This window comes from Notolepis coatsorum (genome assembly GCF_963971535.1).
Source record: "Notolepis coatsorum genome assembly, chromosome: 8".
NCBI lineage: Eukaryota > Metazoa > Chordata > Actinopteri > Aulopiformes > Paralepididae > Notolepis > Notolepis coatsorum.
In genome coordinates this window covers 108,420,334-108,441,605 of record NC_140172.1, presented here as the reverse complement: position 1 = coordinate 108,441,605, position 21,272 = coordinate 108,420,334, and the positions used below count along the sequence as shown (strand labels likewise).

At 40.6% G+C, this 21,272-nt stretch overlaps 1 protein-coding gene across 2 annotated transcripts; it reads left to right on the top strand.

Moving 5' to 3' along the window:
• Nucleotides 1-287: 287 nt before the first annotated feature.
• Nucleotides 288-20,969, top strand: znf346 (zinc finger protein 346). 2 transcript variants are annotated; one of them, XM_084319669.1, is made up of 8 exons: nucleotides 288-372; nucleotides 1,426-1,529; nucleotides 1,919-2,014; nucleotides 5,973-6,123; nucleotides 7,438-7,695; nucleotides 12,274-12,373; nucleotides 16,814-16,994; nucleotides 18,966-20,969. In XM_084319669.1, exons 1-8 carry the CDS (start codon nucleotides 315-317, stop codon nucleotides 19,008-19,010), a joined length of 993 nt encoding a protein of 330 aa, XP_084175795.1. In that variant the 5' UTR covers nucleotides 288-314; the 3' UTR covers nucleotides 19,011-20,969. The 2 variants fall into 2 exon arrangements, with proteins under 2 accessions (XP_084175795.1, XP_084175794.1); XM_084319668.1 differs by having other exon boundaries at nucleotides 7,435-7,695.
• The last annotated feature ends 303 nt before the right edge of the window (nucleotides 20,970-21,272 follow it).

Genomic DNA, 21,272 nt, shown 5'->3' with positions numbered 1-21,272 from the left:
TCTATCTGTATGTCATGTATGTCATATATGTTACGATGAATTGGAAATGGGGGACCCTGGTGTAAACAAGACGAAAGTATTTCTCTGGTCTGCATCCCCTTAACAATTGTATGTATTGAGCTGTACTGCACTGTACCCATTCTGCAATCTGTTAATAAAGTTTTCATTCATTCATTCATTCATTCATTCATTCACTCCGACTATAAACGGATGCAGCATCATCTCTAGCATCGCGAGACGTATCGACACGTGATCGTCGCTTCGCACATGCGTATTGTGTACTTGAACGCCGCAAGTTGTGTGGAGAAAAAGATATGGCCGTCGTCATGCCAATGGAGGATTTTCCACATTTACCTTCGGGGGTGGCTGAGGGTAAGGATTAATAATAATTTGCCATTCAATCGATTGTTTATTAGAAGGCTAGAGCAACGAATGCAACATGTGTTCTACAACCAACGTCAAACATGAAATACCAGTGTTGTCGTTAGCTTTCTTGGGGCTAACGTGTTAGCTCGGCGGAGCTAACGCGTTAGCAATGCAGAATGGGTGCCAAGCTTTTCAAGCTCCCAAGGTCGATTGTGAGCATGCATGGCCATGGCATTGTTGTTGCACTTCGTTTGCGATTGATGTATTACAGAAATGTGAGTGTCTACATAATGGCAGCCAAATCTCACACTTGCAAATATCATAGTAAGTGACAAAAACAAGAGACAACAATAAGGATTTAAGCTGTAACGTTAGCTGGAAAGCAGAGCGGTTTCTCGGGGGGAGGGGAGGGATGCAGCAGCGGGAGTCAAACACTGTTTGGTCAGTGACTGCCTGTTCAGAATTACTTAATATATACAGTCTCGGGCCATTTAGTCGATTCATAACAACACGTCCATGTGTAATATAAAACAAACGATCATGTCAAATTGTCTTAAAGATCTGTGTCCATAATACTGCCTGCCAGTGCCTATTCTGCCAGTGCCTGCCAGTCACTAGTATTAATTGAAAATGGGGGGGGCCCTGATGTAAACAAGACAAACGTCTTTCTCTGGTCTGCATTCCCTTAACAATTGTATGTATTGAGCCGTACTGTATTGTACCCATTCTGCAATCTGTTAAATAAAGTATTCATTCATTCATACTAAACATGACAACCATGCATAATTGGAATTAGCCACGTTCATTTGTGGCAACTTTACTAGAATTATTGTCAATGTTCTAATATACCACTTGCTGTATAATCAATTGGTCCAGCTAGCAGTGAGCTTGTTTATCTCTGTCCATGGCTGCCATGTGCCAGAGTTGTGGCGTTGATGGTGTACCCATACTAATTCTTATACAACTGAGCATATTTATCCCTTTCCCAAAGGCTGTAAGCTGATTTAAATGTCTCTCTCTCTCCCTCTTCCTCCCTCTGCTCTGGCTCTTACCCTGCAGTGAACAAGATGATAAAGGAACATAGCGACTTGTTTTCTGACTCTCAGTGTAAAGTCTGCAGTGCTGTCCTTATTTCCGAGTCACAGAAACTCACACACTACCAGGTCAGTCACCCCACATACACTCTCTATAATATACTGTGTATCCTGGTTAATTTCAAAGGTGTTCCTTGGCTTTGGAATTGGACGATATTCAGTATACATTGGTAAATAGCTTTTCACAGCAGCCATTTTGTCATGTCATCACAGGGTAAAGATGGGTCTAATTAATAACATTAATGGTTCTGTTCTATTTAGGTATACCAGAGCCAGGACCCTGGTATTGTGCATGCTGTCTCACTGGAATGGTTCTGGCACACCTAAATGGAGTGGAACCCCTAATTAATGTTATTAACGCTACCTATGTTTACCCTACGATGGCGTTTCAAAATGGCCACCACGAAAAGGGCCTGTTGACATACGGTTGTTGTAGCGGTTTGGTTCTATCTTTTCAGAGCAAGAAGCATGCCAACAAGGTGCGGCGTTACAACTGCATCCAGAATGAGATCGATCAGCCGTTTAAAAAGGTCAAGACCTCATCATCTGAGAGTGTAAGTAACATGTTTGCTGGTCCTCACTATGCTATGCTAGCTACATATCGCATCTACTGGTCCTCACTATGCTATGCTAGCTACATATCACATCTTCTGGTCCTCACTATGCTACACTAGCTACATATCGCATCAAATAAATGTTGACTGAGATCAACTTAAGGCTCCTGCAGGTGACGTTATATCATATAATTCTTTATTCTATAGTACTTAAATATGACATTTGTTCCGCTTATCTTTCTCAACATTCTCCCCAAAGTTGTTGAAATTGGCTAATTTGTTAAAACTTCAACAGAGTTGTTCTCTGGTCATTGACACTTCAATTCAAATGTGACTTTGGATGCATTCAGGATTCGATGTGAGCGAAGCTCCCTGTGTTTTTCTATAGTCTGCCTATATGATATGGTAATTTCAGCAAATAGCCCGTCGCGGAACGCTGCCTATTAACACTTTGCATGCCACTCACGAGAATTCTCGTATTTTCTCATTTTTTTTAGCGATCTGAAATCATATTTCATCAACGTTGGAAATTCAACTACCTCAGGCGCTCAGATGTGAAAAAAGCGCCCCCTATCGTCTCCCAGGTGGTAATTCACCCTTTTGGATTGAACTCAATGAAAATTAATGAGAGAAAAAAACCCGCACTCCACATTTGACTTCTCACTCACGCAGCTGGCATCTACCAGCTTCATGCTGGACTCTCGGAGACGCGGGGAATATGTGTTTTACTGTATACACAGTGGATCACTAAAAGGAGCGATTTTTTTCGAATGGCGATCAGGAATTGGAATGATCCATTTGGATACCATCTGATCTCGGGTAAGGAATCTGTTACAAGTCTAAGGATAATCGGACCCGTTTTCACGGATATATAAGCTTTTATGTGATATCGCTGTTTGACTGTGCGCGCCGTCAGGAAATAGGAGAATCGATTTTCAGCACGCGCCACGAGCGTGCATGCGTACACATATACTATAGATAATCTAGCGTTTATTTGAAAACTATTCATAAATAGGCCGAACAATGACAACGTTCTAGAATATTCCAGTAAAAGGCTATCATGGAAACCTCTTTTTTTCTCCGTGAAAACGAGGGGTTTTCTAAATGCTATGAAATGGAAATGAACTGATAAAAAAATAATCTGCTTCGACAATGTTGACTGGAAATAGGTCATTGATAATGCGACAGGCAGATTAGACACATAGCCATAATTTAAAACATAGATTAGGCGATATTAACGTTAACATTGAAGTGGCCTTGGGCATTCAAGGGGGTAAAAAGGAAAACACGGCTGGCTCTCAAAGTGTTAAGAGCCATACGGCACGGCACGGTGGTGTAGTGGTTAACACCGTCTCCTCACAGCACGGTGGTGTAGTGGTTAACACCGTCTCCTCACAGCACGGTGGTGTAGTGGTTAACACCGTCTCCTCACAGCACGGTGGTGTAGTGGTTAACACCGTCTCCTCACAGCACGGTGGTGTAGTGGTTAACACCGTCTCCTCACAGCACGGTGGTGTAGTGGTTAACACCGTCTCCTCACAGCACGGTGGTGTAGTGGTTAACACCGTCTCCTCACAGCACGGTGGTGTAGTGGTTAACACTGTCGCCTCACAGCAAGAAGGTCCTGGATGGGTCAAGCGCAGAGATGAAATTGTATTGGCGACTCAAAATAAATGCATGCATGTGTCTCTGCATGACTGCGTTGCAATGTGTGCAATGAATAAAGACTTCTTCAAAGTCCAGTTTAATCTTAATCTTAATACAGCATCCGTTCTGCTTCCGGTCACACGGTTGGATTCCTCATCCACACACACTGCACTCACTGTCTCCTGAATTTCCCCAAGAGGATTAATAAAGGAACAACTGCACACCCTACTGCACCCCTGAATAGTGCTAGACTTGTGCTCTTGTTCTCATAGATCAAGTCATTCCATTAACACTTTGATTACCAGCCATGCAGTGTGCCTTACCCCGTTAAATGCCACCACCCACTTCAATGATAGCGTTGTGAACGCATAATCTCTGTTTTAAATTATGGCTATGTGTCTAATCTGCCCGTCGTTTATCAATGACTTGTTTGCAGTCAACATTGTCGAAACGGGATTGTTTTTTAATCTGTTCATTTCCGTTTTATAGCATTTTGAAAAGCCCTCGTTTTCAAGGAAAATGTCTGTGATAATCGGCATTTACTGGAATATTCTGGCATACACAAACGTGTCATTTTTTGGCCTATTTATGAATCGTTTTCAAATAAACGCTAGATTATCGATAGTATGTGTACTTGTGCACGCTATAGAAGTGGGCTGAAATATCGATTCTCATTTCCTCATCAGCGATCACAGCCACACACGCACGCACGCATAGGGCAAACGCTGATATATGTGAAAATAGCTCTGATTATCCTAAGACTGGTAAAATAAATTCCTTACCTCAGATGTTATCCAAAAAGATTATTCCAATTCCTGATCACCATTCCAAATATCGATCGCGTTTATTGATTCAGCATTGGGTACTGTAAATACATAAACCACGTGTTTTCCCGGCCGGCGATCACAATGGATTATTCAGTTGGCTTGACGGAAAAGTAAAATGAGGAAACTGGCCCCCCCCCCCTTCAGCAGTCTAAAGTAATGGGGTGCAGTTACACAGGGAGAGACGATAGGGGGCGGTATCTTCCCAATTGAGCTCAGAGAGAGTCTGCAACACTAACCTGGGGCTCGATTGATGAAATATGAATTCAAATCGCCAATAAAAAAAAAAGACAAACGAACGCTATATAGCGTTGGCGGGCACTCACCGGTCGGCATGAACTAACGACAAAACGCGTTGCTGGCATCCAGTGTTAATTTCATAATTGATTCTAGTACTCTGAACGTACCCTAATGGAGGCCTTGCACGGAATCTTTGTGTAGTTCTCTTTCCTCCAGTATGGCTGCCTGTAACCATTGGTAATGACTTTCAAAAGAAAATGCATTCTAATCTGTAAAGTGGTAGAATCCCTATTCTACTGTGAAGGCACCGAATTATGTTTTTGTTGATGGTTTTGTTATATTCCTCATATATACCAACACACAGCACCTGTCGTTTTGCACATGGCAACCGCTGTCTCTTCCATTGCCGCGCACAAAACAATGACTGCTATGTTACAGGCAGCCATGTTTGAAGACTGAAGTACACAAACATTCCGTGCAAGGCCTCTACTGTCACCCATGTGATGAAATGGCTGGAATTGAATGGGGGGGAGTTGAAGATTGACTGTGAGAACGCAGCGCATACTTTTTGAACCGGGTCGGAAGGATAGAGGTGCGTTTAGTGAACGCACCAATAAATGGGGCACATCACCAAAAAAGATTGCCGATTTTAATTTGCACATAATCTCACACGCGTCCATAAATGTTTGGCACACACTCATTTAGTTTGACAGTTATTGAGAGATTTTGTTTTTAATATGGCCACCAGTGATGTCACCAGGGACATTGAATCCTTGTGCTCCATGAAATTATGTAAGACATACAGCAATACCTTGTCTTATAGGGACTGCTACCTTATAATTTCATTGAGCTGTAATTAATGAAACGCAAGGATTCAGTGTCCCTGATGACACCACTCGACTAATTTACTCTCAATCACCGTCAAAATAAATGAACGTGTGCAAAACTGATTAGAGTTTTTGAATGCGTGTGAGATTATGTGCAAAATAAATCGGCGTTTATTAAAGATACATTTTTTTTACTACACCCGGCCATGTGCTTTGCATGGTTTTGAATCCTTCTCCTCCTCGTTGGGGGGGGGAACGTGTCGCCAACTGACAAAACAAAGTCTCCTCTCGTTTTTGGTTTTTCCCGCAAAACTCGATGCTGCTTTCTGAACGTAGCGGGAGAAGGCCCGTGACGGAGGCAGTGGAGACACGGATCGTTGCGTTCCGCGTGGCTAACATGTTGTCTTTCTCTCTCACCAGGACTGCAACAACGGAGACACGACGGATAGGGACAAAATGTGTACTGTGTGTAACATGACCTTCTCCGCTCGTGTAGTATCCCAGTCTCATTACCAGGGCAAGGTGCATTCCAAGAACCTGAGACTGAAAATGGTTGGCCCCCAAATCCCAGGTAAATAGTTTTTTTCCAGCAAAATATAAGTTTATATTTGTTTTCCAATTAGTTTCCTAATAACAAGACTTCATAGTAGATTCTAAACATTCTGTACCGGGGGCTGTTTTTTTCACAATCTAATATAATAATTATTATATATAATTTCAATATAGAATATTTGTTGACAGCCCTACAAGTACAATTAGTTATTGCACACTACATCACCCCTGAGTGGAACATGGAAAGCCAAACTTTCCCCCACTGTATCGAACCTTGACTTCAAAACCGAGGTACGTACCATACCGTGGTTTTTGTGTACCGTTACACCCCTATAGCTTACTAGTAAATTAATTTAGAGGTAGAGGTAAGACTGCCGATTTTTACAAGTTCTACTAAAGTGTAATATCGCCCTTTTTAAGTGTCTTTCTCAAGCATTTGATTTTACTCACTTCAGATGTTTTCTGAATATCATCTACTCAAATGTTATCCTTAGCCAAGGGTATCTATTAAATGATATATGGTAATTTCAGGCAGAACACTGTGATTGAGACCTTATTTATTGTGGCAATGTCACGGACTGTCCGCTGCTTGAAAGAAATTATTTTCAGACTTTGGGAAAAGCTCACTTTATTAAATTCTCCACAACCTTTTTATCTGCTTTGGCTAATAACAACAAACTAGTGGCTACCTGCAAGCTAACAAGAAAAGCCTCTCAAACTAGCTTGGCCGATAGAACTGTTGACTACTGAATAGACCTGTTCGCTGTCCACGTCAGACTCTGTGTGCACGCACACCAAGGGGGCAAAAGCAACGTATTCCTGGTCAACAACGGGGCAGACTACATATATTTGCATTTGTTAGCCATGCTAGCGATCTAAACAATCAATCAATGCCAAAGCTAGATATGTAAAAGGTGAAAGACTCACACTCACAGCCATGCTGATTTGGCTAAATGACATCCAGTCGTTTTCATTTGAAACAAGTTTTAGTGGGGCATGTCATGGTTTCTCCATAGAGCCCCCTCGTACTTTTTTAGCACAGCAGCTCGCGCAGGTAGGGGGCAACTTAATCACGTGACTCAGTTGGTATTGCTGATTGGCCCAAATACGGTTTGTAAACGACAAACGGGTCTTGACTTGGGAGGGAAGCAACAGTTGAGATTGAAGGATCAAGAAAAGAGGGCAGGGCTTGAAATTGGTTAATTGAAACAACATATTGAGCGGCCCAACAGCAAGTGGCGAATGTTCTTTTTCTTCAGATTAAGCGTTTGTTTCTGAGGTGTAAAGGAAACATGAAGAGTTTACTCTGTCTGCACCTCCTCTCCACCAGCAGCTCCACAGCCGAAGTCCACAGTAGCACCGGCGGCCCAGCCGAAGAAGAAGGCGGCAGACGAGCTGAAGAAGAAAGCGGCAGACGAGCCAAGCGACACCACAGCGGCCGGAAACGGCGACCCCGACCGGTTCTGTTCCACCTGCCAGGCCTCCTTCAACAACCCGCTCATGGCCCAGCAGCACTATGTGGGCAAGAAACATAGAAAACAGATGACTAAGCTCAAACTGATGGAGACCTATGGACCCTCCACAGCACCAGGTGAGAGGAGAGCGTGGCGGTGCGGCATTCTAGTATTATATTCAGCGGTAGGCCGATATCTGGCGTTTTGAATCTGCATCGGTGGAAAACCTTGTAGTGTTCCCCCTTGTGTATTTTTTTTTACTTCATCTTTATTTGTTTTCTATTTATTTAGTTTGATACATTTGTTTACTTGGTACAGTGTAGTCTATCTACTAAAGAATGTTTGCATTTGATCGTATACAAAAAAAATATTATATCAACATTATATTGGCCATCGGCCGCCCGGCGTTCTACTTCTAAATATTGGTATTGGCCATTAACCGTTTCTGTGCCAAAAACGAGTTAACTCGTTATAGCCCGCCAATCGAATTCTGCCAACAACGAGTAAACTCGTTATTTGATCGTTATTTCTTTTATGTGCTATTTCCATTCATAATTCATCCTGCTATGCTGTAGGACTGTGTTGCACTCTGTCTGAGACTGCAACGGTGCGATACTGCCGCCTAACGCCTTGCGGCCGCTATTGCACTCCATTTGAAACGATGTGGTTTATTTTCCTGGCCGAGCTGCAGCGTGCAGGCGGGGTCTATACACGATGCATCGACGAGGCTCTCATTTTCTTTGGTGGTAAACGTGGGACACACTACCGCGACCAGTATTTGGAATGGCGATCAGATAATTGGATTCTTCTTTTTGCAGTACATCATAGACAAGGTAAGGACTATATATTATCAATCTTGCGTTGATCCGATAATCTTTTTCCCGCGATCGCAGTGTGTGGCGTTGGCTGCGATCGAAGCACGGAGGGCCGGTTTTCCCCCGTCCCCTTTCGTGCATGCATGATTAAACATAATACCGATAATCTAGCGTTGATTTCAGGATGATTCAATAATCGGGTGAGAAATGGCAACGTGTTTAGTGGATTCCACTAAAGGGCTGTTTGACGGGAGTTCCCTGGGATTACACAGGATCACTCTACAACTATACTCGTATTCACCACGGTATAAAACGGAAATGTATTGATGGAAAAAAAATTCTGTTTTTTGCATGTTGACCGGAAGAAACCCACTGACAATCGACAGCGTTATTAGATCCATAGCTATAATATAAAATATAGGTTTAGCTCTACAAACAAGGTGAGCGATTACATGGGGTTAATGGGTGGCATGGCCTATGCACTTCCCGGAAGGGGCGTGGCACTCAATTAGGGCTGGGCGATATATCGAGTATACTCTATGTATCGTGGCTTGTTCTACATGAGATGTAGTACGTTATTATATCGTGAACATCGAGTATATGTTGTCACGTCGTGGCTGATGAGACTTTAGCTTTAGCGCAGAGCTGTCCTCTCATTTCATTATAGACACATGACCAGCGCGGACCTTTAATGACATGCAATTTAATTGACGCAAGCAATGGGCTAACGTTAGCTGCTAACCAAGTTATCCATGATGACTAGGCTAAGCTAACTAGCGTTAGATGCTAACCCTGGAAAACGCTCAAAGCGGACTCCACAACACTAGTTCCATTCGTGAGGAAAGGGGGTCGGTTATATTGATGACGCTTGACAACAGAAGTTTAAACATAACTTCATATTTATTGGTTATTCGTTTCTTTATATCATCCAGTTTCCATCTGTGTATTAAACTCTTCCTGTTTACATTCGAGTGACATCACCTACGGCAGCTTGCCTTAGACGATCAAAACGCGAACCTAGAACAAAACCTGTGGGGGGGGGGGGGGGGGGGGGGGGCTCTCTCTCTCTCTCTCTCTCCATTCAATGATTTAAAGTAGCCAAACGTTACAGTATAAATACTAACTGGATAGTTGATATAAACATTTAATTTCATTATCTGAAATATTCTAAAATCATTAAGTCTGCTATAAGCCATTATCCCTTTGTGTGTGATTATTATTTTCTCACAGTAGTGTGTGTGTATATATATACACATATGTGTTTGGCTAAAGTGGATAGAAAACACAGTACTGTGCAAACGTCTTTTATATAAATTGTCTTAAATGTAAATACATTTTTTTATTAGTGTGACAGTAGACTACTCTTAGTACATTTTCATTTAATTCTTTTTTTAAAGCATCTTCATGGTTTTTTAAAGCATCTTCATGGTTTAATAATGCAAACATATGTTGCAGGGACTTATTATAATCATCATATTGGCGTGACTATGCATCAAAGGGTTAAAATCAAGCATTTTGTGCTTTAGAGGAAATGTCAAAATATCGCGATATATATCGTGATATGGCCAAAACATATCGCGATATCATTTAGAGGCCATATCGCCCAGCCCTACACTCAATGTGTTAAAGAACCCATATCATCACGTCGACCACTAATCATATTTTTTTTTTCTTGGTTTAATGCAGGATACCTTTTTTTTTTTTTTTTTTTTTTATGTAACTCTAGTTAAATTTTTCTTGAAGGAAGACTAACTGTCCCAAATACAAAACATGTGGTTGTTCACAAATTCTGCCTTTTTTTTCATCTACCATCCCGGGAGGGCGGGGCTTTAGATTGGTCTATTAGCCCTGTTTGCAGCCAGGACTTACTATGTTCCACAAAAAGGTTTTAGTTTTGAGACACGACATCTTTTTTGCGAGGAGAAAGTGAGAACATGAACACCTCCTTTTACAGCCAGAGAACAACAGACGTAAGGGAACAAGACATACTTGGCTGTTCCAACAAGGAGGGATTGCTGTGTTTTGATCTCTTTTCAAATTACAACCCAACGTAATTGACCTATCTCAAACCCGCCCTCTTTTCTTGATCCTCCAATCACAACTGTTGCTTCATTTGTCCGAGGGAAGCAACAATTGTGATTGGAGAAACAAGATGTGGGTGGGTTTTGAGATTGGTTAATTGTAGGGGTGGGAATCACCAGTTTCATCATGATACGATACGATATCGATTCTTTGGACAACGATACGATATTTGCCGATATCACAAAGTCTCTCACGATACAATACGATTAGATTAGATTCAGGTGCCTGCAATCGATATGAGATGATATCATATGCCCATTTAACACAATCAGTAACATTTAGATCAACTAAAAAAAAAGGTAACAAATATCATTTGACATTTGTATTTTTGAGCTCTTCCAGACATTTAAAGGAAAATCAATCTATTGTTTTTAATACAAATAGACCTGTTCACTGTAAAGTGCCACGTTTTGATATATTGAGCTTTAAACTTTAAGCAAAATTTTTTGGAACTCAAAACTCACAACCTAAAACCCCTCCCTACCTCCCTCTCCCAAACCGTTCCTACAACAATTTGTTGATGTTGCATGATCATGTATAGGCCTACATTTATTATGTATTATATTGTTTATGTTTAAATAACATTTAAACATCAAACTCCTCTGACCTCATCTGGTCTTTCCAAAGACGCGCGCACACACACACACAGAAAGGGAGAATGCTATGCTGTAACGTCTACACACACGGAGCTACTGCTGTTGTTCTTGGGCGGATATGAGACTCGCCACAGGATTTTCAAAATAAGAGTATCGATATGAATCGATCTTATTACATTGCATCGATCCGATTCGATCGTTGATAATTACATCGATGCATCGATCTGGATCGATGTATCGTCCCACCCCTAGTTAATTGTGTGTTTGCAGAAACGGCATTGCTAACAACAATAACGTATTCTCAGAATGATTGGCCAAATGGGTATGTATCCATCAGTTCCAAAAAGTAATACATTACCCACAATACATGGCCTATAGACCACTGCAACACTTCTGGTATTCTGAAATCATGGGAGAGAGAGCGGGGCGAGAAAATTAATTAATGTGGATGAGAGCCTTGACGTAAGTGGTTGTAGCTACGGCTGTGGGGGTGCTGGAGACATAATCCAATAGACTTGTATACCTGAGTCTCCTGAACACGGAGATACCAATCCCAAGTCGATGGGAACTTTCTCGGCTGAGCTATAGTCACTTCTTCAGCACCTACTCCCCATGAGCATGCACAGATTACCCACAGAGTCTCTCTGGGTTGTCCAGAGATCTAGGTTTATCAATCTGCTCGTGCGAACTATAGCTCGGCCGAGAAAGTGCCGATCGACTTGGGATTGGTCTCTCCGTCTTCAGGAGACTCTGGTGTATAAAAGTCTAATGTCAAGGCTCTCATTCACATTTATTTTCTCCCCCCGCTCTCTCTCCCATGAGCTCAATGTAATGTTGAAGTGCAGTGGTCTATGGCTATGTCTGGAATTCTGCTCAGAAAGTTAGACCGATGCTGCTCATCATTTCTTAAGGATCATGTTCCATTCTGTTGCATAGACATTCTGTTGCATGGAGACATTGATGAAACGTACAAAATGGAGATTGGAAGAGAGAAAGAATGGTTTAAAATGTTATTTTAATGAATACAGATTAATTCTGTTTTCATGTCTTACCACTTGGGATTATATGTACACAATTGGGTTACTATAGGAACCTAATAAAAGAAATACAGACCACTTCATAACAAAAGGTATAATCGGTTATGTGTCTCTTCCCAAGATGTCCATATTGTTGCATCCCTAATACAATAACATCTTCCTCTCTGTATGTGTCTTGTCTACAGCTTCCACAATAAAGGGCTACCCATGCACTGTGTGTAGCATTGAACTCAACTCTGTGGAACAATACCAGGCCCACATCAGTGGGGCAAAACATAAGAACCAGTACGTACCAGTATCACCGCCACATTTTCAGAATCATCCCTTGTCTTTTTCGCCTGGGCATAAAAGAAAATATTGTTTGGTTCCTGTTGGTTGTCAGTTAAGGCCATGGGTAGGTAGGGAATTTATTTATTATATTATTTTTTTCCCCACAGAGACTATGGATAGGGAATTTCTTTATTTAATTAAAATGTTCACGACAACATGGATGCATGTACTCTGCCAGCATGTTTAATATCCATAATACTAAAGGTTTTGACTAAGATTTTTATGAAACTTTATTGAGAATATATATATATTTTTTATTTTTAATATCTATATTTTTTAACTCGTAACATAAATTGGGTCGCACCTAAATCGTCAGGGTCGGTCGGCAACCGGAACCAAACCATTTTCTCTTTTAGGCCCTAAGACTCTAGGGAGAAGCGACCACTATGGGGAGATTGAAACATTTCTGTTAAACGCTGAAAGCATTTTATAACATATTGTTTCTAGTTTATTGGAGTAAATAGACTGGCTCACGTGTGATGTTGAGTGTAGCCGACACACAGTCCATACTTTTATTTACATGATTAGATTGTAACTGATGTTTGATTTACTTACCGATTTAATGATTGATTGTATCCATTAAATCCATGATCGATAATCATCAAACCCTTGTGTCAGAATCTGTGTACTTCAACTTAAAGGGGCATTTAGCAGAATTTTGACCTGACTTGTTGCGAGGAGGACATGTGATAATCGGACGTGAAACTTCACATGTTCTGTCTCTCGAGAGCTCGGTCGCATCGACCCCCTGAGAAACTCCACTGGATGACGTGAACTATATTTCCTCAGCTATTTCTTACATTTTCCTGTGGCTGGGCCTACTATGGGGGGGTTGCTCTCGGGACACAGACCTAGGTGTGTGCAGAGACGTCATCTGTTCAACCAAAATAATTATTAAATGATCGGTCTCTGTATTCTGATAAAAGGCAGCAAATCCGGATATATATATATTTTTTTTCTTTGCAAAAAGACTAGTGATTCTACGAGTGGAATTATCTGAGAAATAAACACTGTTGGTCTTTATCATTTGAGTTTGTTAAACTAGCACAAGGTTAAGAAATGAGCACAAAGTAACCTTTTTGAGACTAAAGGCCCCACCATTATGCTTTTCTGCTAGCTAGCTAACGTTAGCTAGCGTACTAATGTGATGAATTAATTGGCTTTACTTTGCCCATGACAACAAGCTAACATGTTTTTTGTTTGTGTACTACTAACGTCAGAGCTGGCATGGTGGTATCGCCTTTTAATACGAAATCTATTCCTGTCATCAGTTTATAATAATAAAAGGCAACACCACCATACCAGTGCTAACATTAGTTAGCAGCAACTAGTAGAAAAGCATACCAGTGGGTTGATGGGCGTGATTTCCCCCCCCCCCCCCCCCCCCCGTAGCCTTTGTTTGTGAAGACTCTCTCATTGGCAGCGAAGACCCTCTTTGATTGGTTTAGCGCCGAAGGGTCTCTTCCGCCTTGTACATAATATTCTCTGCTTCGAAGTGGTTATGCTTTGGCCCTCTTTCGAAGTGGGTTATGCTTAGAGTTAGGGTTAGCCCAAACCCTAACTAGCCCAAACCCTAACCCTAACTCTCTAAGCATAACCCACTTCGAAAGAGGGCCAAAGCATAACCACTTCGAAGCAGAGAATATATGTACAATTCGGACATTTCTATCCCAGAGCCCTTCGGAGCTAAACCAATCGGAGAGCGTCTTTGCAAACAAAGCCTACGGGAAAAAAAATCACGCGGTTGATGGGTTTACTTTACTTAATGACAAATTTGATACCATCACAGTGAAGCCACGTACAGCCAATGATATTTGGTAGAGCACAATAAACATGATGACGTTGCTATGTGCCTAACGGACCCAAGCCGTTTTGCCAGGCAGAGTAGATCTGGTACCTATACTGGTAATATAAAAAGTAATACGGGAACCTTTTTTTGCATGTTTTATTATTCTTTTCTTTATATATATATATATATATATATATATATATTTTTTAATACTTTGACCAGTCAGCTGGTTCTTTTTAGTGTTTATCGCTTTTTCTGGTCAAGCATGACCGACAGAAACAGGTTGAATAGGATATAGATCGGGGGAAAGACACTCTGAGAAAATACGGCGAGTCTGGGAGTCGAACTCGTGTACCCCAGATCCGTGACGCGCACGGTTGTCCCCGACGCCGAAATAGCGCCGAGATACGCGGTGAGCTACTGGAGCTCCCCCTTTATATATTTTTTATAGTAATTTTTAACTAAACTATAAGATTTATGATCCGTCGGTCAACTCTGAGCCCATTGCTAGCTTCACAAATCACTTTGCTTTCACTTGAACGTGTTGCTGTCTTTTTAAATAACCATGGCCTACTTAGGGTGTTAGCGGACGGCAAATCAAAATACCATGAAACATATGACTTTACATCTTAACCCATTTAGACTTAAAACGCCTGCTAAAAACCTATGCAATTATTCTACACAACCTACGTTTTTTTTTTTCAGAATTGTTAATGTTCACTTACACCTTTTTTATATCTCAGCTTCTGGAGCAGATATAGAAACATGAAATCAAAACCATTTGATAGATTAGAACTTGGGCTTTTATTTCAACAGCATTGTTTTGGCCTAAAGTGCATTGAAATTTGTTTAAATCAATAAACTAATATAAAAGATATAAATTATTATTATTAAATTTCAATTAAAAAATAAATGTATACACATTTCTGTCTGAAACAACAATAACAATGTAACAACTGTTTATAACTGATGATATTTATGACTGTTATAAATTAAAAATAATTAAAAAAAAAGTTATATTGTTTCAGACTGAGAAATGTGTATACTACTTTTTTTTTTTTATTGAAGAAAAATATTATTTGTTTGATTTAAACACATTTCAATGCACTTTAGGGCAAAACAATGCTGTTGAAATAAAATCCCAAATTCTAATCTATCAAATGGTTTTGATTTCATGTTTCTATCTGCTCCAGAGGCTGAGATATAAAAAGGTGTAAATGAACGACAATCCTGATGATCCCGATTTACCGGGTCAGCAGGAATGCCATCGGAGTCGGAATCTTCCAACAAAGTGCTGTATTCGAAATCCTCAATGTCGCTCCCGTCATCCATTTTAGCTGTCCAACTTGAGCCATCAAATAGATTTTAAATGTTTGCGGGTCCAAATTTTATGTTCTTGTTTGCATGTTGCGTGCATGTATTGCCTCGCTACTTCCCATTTCCCCATGTTAAGGTCATAAGGTAGGGAATTTATTTAATTTTTTATTTTATTCTTTCCCACGGCGACTATGGATAGGGAATTTCTTTATTTAATTAAAATGTTCACAACAACATGGATGCATGTACTCTGCCAGCATGTTTAATGTCCATAATACTAAAGGTTTGACTAAGATTTCTATGAAACTTAATAAAAAAAAAAAATAAAAAAAAAATATTGGGTTGCACCTAAATTGGCAGGGTCGGTCGGCAACCGGAAACAAACCATTATTTTTTTTTAGGCCTGATTGGATAAATGACATCCCGGTGCTCTAGTGCGCCATCTAGTGGCTGAATGATATCGATGGCTCCTTTTTTTAAGCTGAATAAAAAATCATAAAATAATATTTCTCAGCCTCTGATTGTGTTTGACAGGAACGCAGTGGTGGTCTTAGACTCTGGGAACACCACTTGGCAGATGTTTTTGGCTTGCCAAATGGTGCTCCTGGGATCACATCGGAAAACTGAGACGACATCGCATTCCTCGTCAAACACAATTCCAATCAGAGGCTGAGAAATATCTTTAATTCAGCTTAAAGGTGCTATAGATGACATTCAATGCCGATCAGAGGCTGTGAAATATTATATATATATAATATATTTGTAAAGCTGCTGGTGCCTCTGGGAAGGGTAGACGCTGGTGTACGCTGGTGTAGAGTCTAAAAACGATAGGAGCGTAGATGCTGGTGTAGTCTAAAAACAATAGGATGGTAGACGCTGGTGTAGAGTCTAAAAACTAGGAGGGTAGACGCTGGTGTAGTCTAAAAACTGTAGGTGCTTAAGTTTAATGTATACGCTGATTATGTATATGCAGGGGTTTCAGCTGCCACAGTCACATGTCCTCAGAATGATTCAGGTTAAAATACCCCCTTTTTTTAAGAGCAATATATTTATGACATTAGAATGTGCAAAGGTTTTTATATTATAAAATTGGATTGTTGAGATGTCTGAAATGTAACAATGAATTGTGACAAAGTAGACAAAAAAATATAATAAATTATAAAATAAGACTCGTAAATTGTACTGCAATTAATCTATTTCTTTCAAATGCCACCAGGCCATGCAAGTCTATACACAGAAGAAGGCTAATAAACATGAACATAAACGGGACCCAATGCTTGTGTTTTCAGAGTGAAGAAATCTGGCCCTGCGGAAAACCAGTATGCACTGGAACAACATTATGGCGAGGACAAGGACTTCTTAGTAGGGGACAACCAGTTTGCCGTAGGAGACGACCAGTTTGCCGTAGGAGACAACCAGTTCTCTGTAGGAGACAAGCAGTTCTCCGGTGGGAATAACCAGTGCTCCGAGGTAGGACTGAAAAATATGGACTATTTATTCATGTTGCTGATAATTGCGATAGAAAGAAACACAGCAACATTATGGGAAATGAGCTTACTTCTTCTCAAGAGTGAGAGCAGAAGATGCCAGTTTACTGAGTTCATTAGAAAGCTAACCGGCTGCACGTTAGCCTAGCTTAGCACAATGAATGGAAGTGGACTCTACCGGTTAGCCTAGGTGTTGGGACAACGAACACCTCCCGGAGTTCAAGCGTGGCTAACTCTTACTGCTTCCCTTCATTGTGCTAGGATAGCTTTCTACTGAACGCACAGAGAAGATTGTTGAGCGATTTTCCCATAATGTTGCTCTGTTCCTTTTAAGCATTTTGAAATGTTGACTAAGATTTTTCAACATATTCTTTTCAAATGTTCTTTATATAGTTTTTGGTGGTGTTTAATACATTGCAAATGTTTAGGATTTGGTTGTTTAAAAGAATTATGTGGTGATTTACATCCACGTTGCCCAGGTATTCTGCACCTCACCATCTTACCTTGTTTAAGAGTTGAGTCAGAGTTTAAAACTGCACCGGGTAGGTTTTGAGAAGAAATAATTACCTCTACAATAGCTAGTTACAAATGCTTGAATATTGTTCATAATCTCAACACAAAATCACCCTTTGAAACAAAGTGAACCAACATTGCACTTAGACGAGGCTTCTTTGTATAGTAAAGGTGGTGGAGAGGGTAGGAGCCAGCGTTTCCGTTAGCCGGTAATTACCGGTATTTGACCGGCAAAATCTGTTTAAGTCCGACATATTTAATATCTCCGGTCTTAATGTCCGGTGAAAATAATTCCCTGAGTCTAAGCACAATTTGATTATTTGAATTGTATTAAAATAGGCTAAAATTAAATAGCCTATGCGATGAACGAAACGATCATTACATTTGTTTCCTCGTTGCTTCTAATAATGACAACGACGTCGTCAGCGAGAGCTTAGTGCTGGGTGTGCGAGTGCATGTGAAGCTGCAGAGCCAGAGAGGCAACAGCACAATGCAGTATTCCAGCAGTACTCCAATTCAGCCATTTTCAGCCAATGTTGGGTGGGGGGCGCTGCTGTGCGGTTCCCAGAAAAGAGCCAATAACAGCTAAATCAGCTTCTCTGCAGCGCCATACTCTTTGCAAATAAGTCGTTGCGAGGTGGAGAGAGTCGTCACGCAAACCACGATAATGTTGCCGTCTCTCTGCTTTCTCAGTTCTTCGCTTGATATAATTAATACAAATGTCCAATATAACGGAATTCGTTAGCTCATAAAAATGTGATTATAACAGACTGCTGTTTAGTGTCGGACCGACTGCCCACAGATACGCGGTCTATTTTATTTCAAGTCAGCAGCAGCACGGAGTATCGAGGGACTTATTTTATTTGGAATATATTAATTAATGACTGTATACGCAAAAGTAGCCTAGTTTTAAGTAATAATATTATAAATCTACATGTCTTGAGGATGACATTCTTTATATAGCCTGCCTATCAATTGTTTTAAAACTCAATAAACTATGACCGGAATTAATCTCATTTGTCCGGTAGATTGAAATCTTGCAGGTCACGGAGACCGGCAACAATTTTTTCTAACGGAAACCCTGGTAGGAGCACCACAGCCAAACGGATCCTAGTTTCAAACGGTTCTCCAGGGATCTGGCTTTTCTCTTTTGTAATGCTTTATGTTTTCAATACTATACATGAAACGCCTGCTAATAATGCATTATATAGCCTGCATATACTGTACACGCAAATGTGTTTCCCGGATTCAATGGGTTAAGAGTCTGAAACACATTTCACATGGAAAGAAAAGTAGCCCATTGTCCTGTATCTCAAAACGTTGCCCTCCTTTCTTGATCCTCCAATCACAACTGTTGCTTTCCTAAATGGTAATTGCTGTGATCAGAGTCAAATCATTTGATCATTTTGTGTTTTTTTTCTTCTTGTCATTGATTGTGCAGAACTACACAGAGGAGCCTCAAGAGGAGGAGTACCAGTACACCTGAGAAGGACCCGGGGTGGGGTAGGGTGTGGGCCGGGGCAGCGGGGCCGGGGTCAACCAGGACAGCCCGCCCCCTTATTGACTTCCAACAACAACCTCCATAGACCATTAGCTTCGTTCCCTCTGCCTATAGGATGAAAAAAGCAGGAGTGTACGATCACATCACAGGGAGCCAGAACCATGTTGTACCACTTGGGGCACAGTCGAAAACTATTAACCCTTTCAGGATGTAGTGTTTTGAAACGCTCTCTTGGTGTGCCCTCAATGGGCCATTAGCCATTGTGCCGTCGTCATTGGAATTCACAGTTCTCAAGATTCTAATCTCAGTTCGTACATGTGAAAGGGTTAAGTAGTGCTCATTGCAGTGTTTTCCACAGATTCCACAGTTATTTGTATTGGTGGGCCGCGACTGGAGTAGGTGGGCCACTCATTGCTAGCATCGGAAAACAATACATAGATCACCAGAAACACCTTTATTACATTAGTGTGTCCATTTAAAAACGAATTTCCTTTTGTAGTGGGTCTGTGTGATGAGTTGTTGCCCCACAGAAATCTGTGGACTTACTGGGTGGTCTCTCTGGCTACGCGGTGGGTGAGACGATTCTGTACGTGTCCCTAGTTTCTCGCTCCCTGTGAAGATGTGAAGTCATCCCGCTTTGTCCTCCTAGCCCACTGCTACCCACTGTAGGGCCTCTAGACATCAGACTTTGTGATATTGAGAATGGGAAATGGTTATTGATGCCCCGGGTCCATTTCAACCTCTGCAGACGACACAGGGGATCTCTTTTTTTCTTTTCTTTTTTTTCTCTCTCACAGGTTGCTAGCACAGGTAACATTCTTCATTGAAATCAATTAGTACCACAAGCTGCTAACGATAAGATAGATTTTTCATTCACTTAATTGAACTGGTAAATATAGAAACTTTCCCCCATATTGAGAAGTCTTTGGTGAATAAAATAAGACAAACATTTTTAAATATCAAGCCTTCCCTTTAAACCAAAGTCTTTGACCAATGAAGACTCTCTGCCATTGGAAAGTTTCAATTATTGACTAGTTGAGGAACACTTAACTGGCCAAACCTTCAAACAGCCTCAAAAGTGACATCACTTGCCACATAAGACTAATCCCTCCCCTCATCCTGGCATTAAAAGTAGTATTTCAACAATTGTTTTTGCCCGTAGAAAGTGTTAAAAAAGGCCTGCCTTCTTTCATTTAATTTATAAAGACTCCCAGAGTTCTGTACGCTATATGAAAATAAGTAGTAAGTGGTATATATTCTAGATATTCAATGTGCTTGTGTGACTGGATTCTGCTAGGAGTTGAATTTGAGAGTACTTTACTGGATTCTGCTAGGAGTTGAATTTGAGAGTACTTTACTGGATTCTGATAGCAGTTGAATTCGAGAGTACTTCACTGGATTCTACTAGGAGTTGAATTGGAGGGTACTTGACAATATTCTGCTAGGAATTTAATTTCCGGGTATACTTGGGATGTTTTTACACATTTTCCTTCATAGTCTTTTATTCAAAGCTTTTATTTTACATGTCTTTAAATATAATTTGTGTAGTATCTGTCAGTAGCTTACTTGGGGCTCCTGAGTCCTGACACACTCCAGCATTGTCTTCTTAGGGTTTATTATTCAACATGGTTCTCAGAAAGGAAGTATGGTTAGCGTGTTATGTTTGTGAATATTCTGTTTTCTTTCTAATCAATACATTTCTAGTTTGCTCAATATAAGTTCTAAGACTTCCAGACAGTGAATTCAACTTGATTTCATGATATTTATTTTCACTTTTATGTCTATTATACTTGTATGGTTTTATTAGGCTCTGAAGTGTAGGAAGGGTCGCCTAAAAAGCTTAATAAGCTTCAGCTCATTTTAGATGAGCGTAACGTCGATCCATCATTATAAAATAACTTGCTGATGTGTGTTCTTAAGCAGTGGATAAAATAATACAATCGTTTTATTCGCCTTTTCATGTTTGTAGGCCTTGCGAGGAAAACTAAAGTAAAAAAATATGAATGCCATTGCCTTTACTCAGCGGTGAGCCTGTGATATGTGTCCCAGCTGTAAATAGGTGCGGTGCAGGGTTTTCTAGGAAGCAGGATTACCTTACAGTAGTTGGTCAGAGAAGCAACAGTAATACAAATTTGACACGATCTTGATACGATTTGGATCAAGCTTTTCTATAGCTTTGGATATTGGATTATAGGAATTTAACTCTAGTCATGCTTATGTATCGGTGATGACTAATTGTGGAAAAAA

Excerpts from the sequence above, each read along its gene's own strand:
- znf346 (XM_084319668.1), top strand. The coding sequence starts at position 315 with ATGGCCGTCGTCATGCCAATGGAGGATTTTCCACATTTACCTTCGGGG. Across the intron at positions 6,124-7,434 it reads GGTTGGCCCCCAAATCCCAG|CAGCTCCACAGCCGAAGTCC; the intron begins GTAAATAGTTTT and ends CCTCTCCACCAG. Across the intron at positions 12,374-16,813 it reads GGGGCAAAACATAAGAACCA|AGTGAAGAAATCTGGCCCTG; the intron begins GTACGTACCAGT and ends TTGTGTTTTCAG.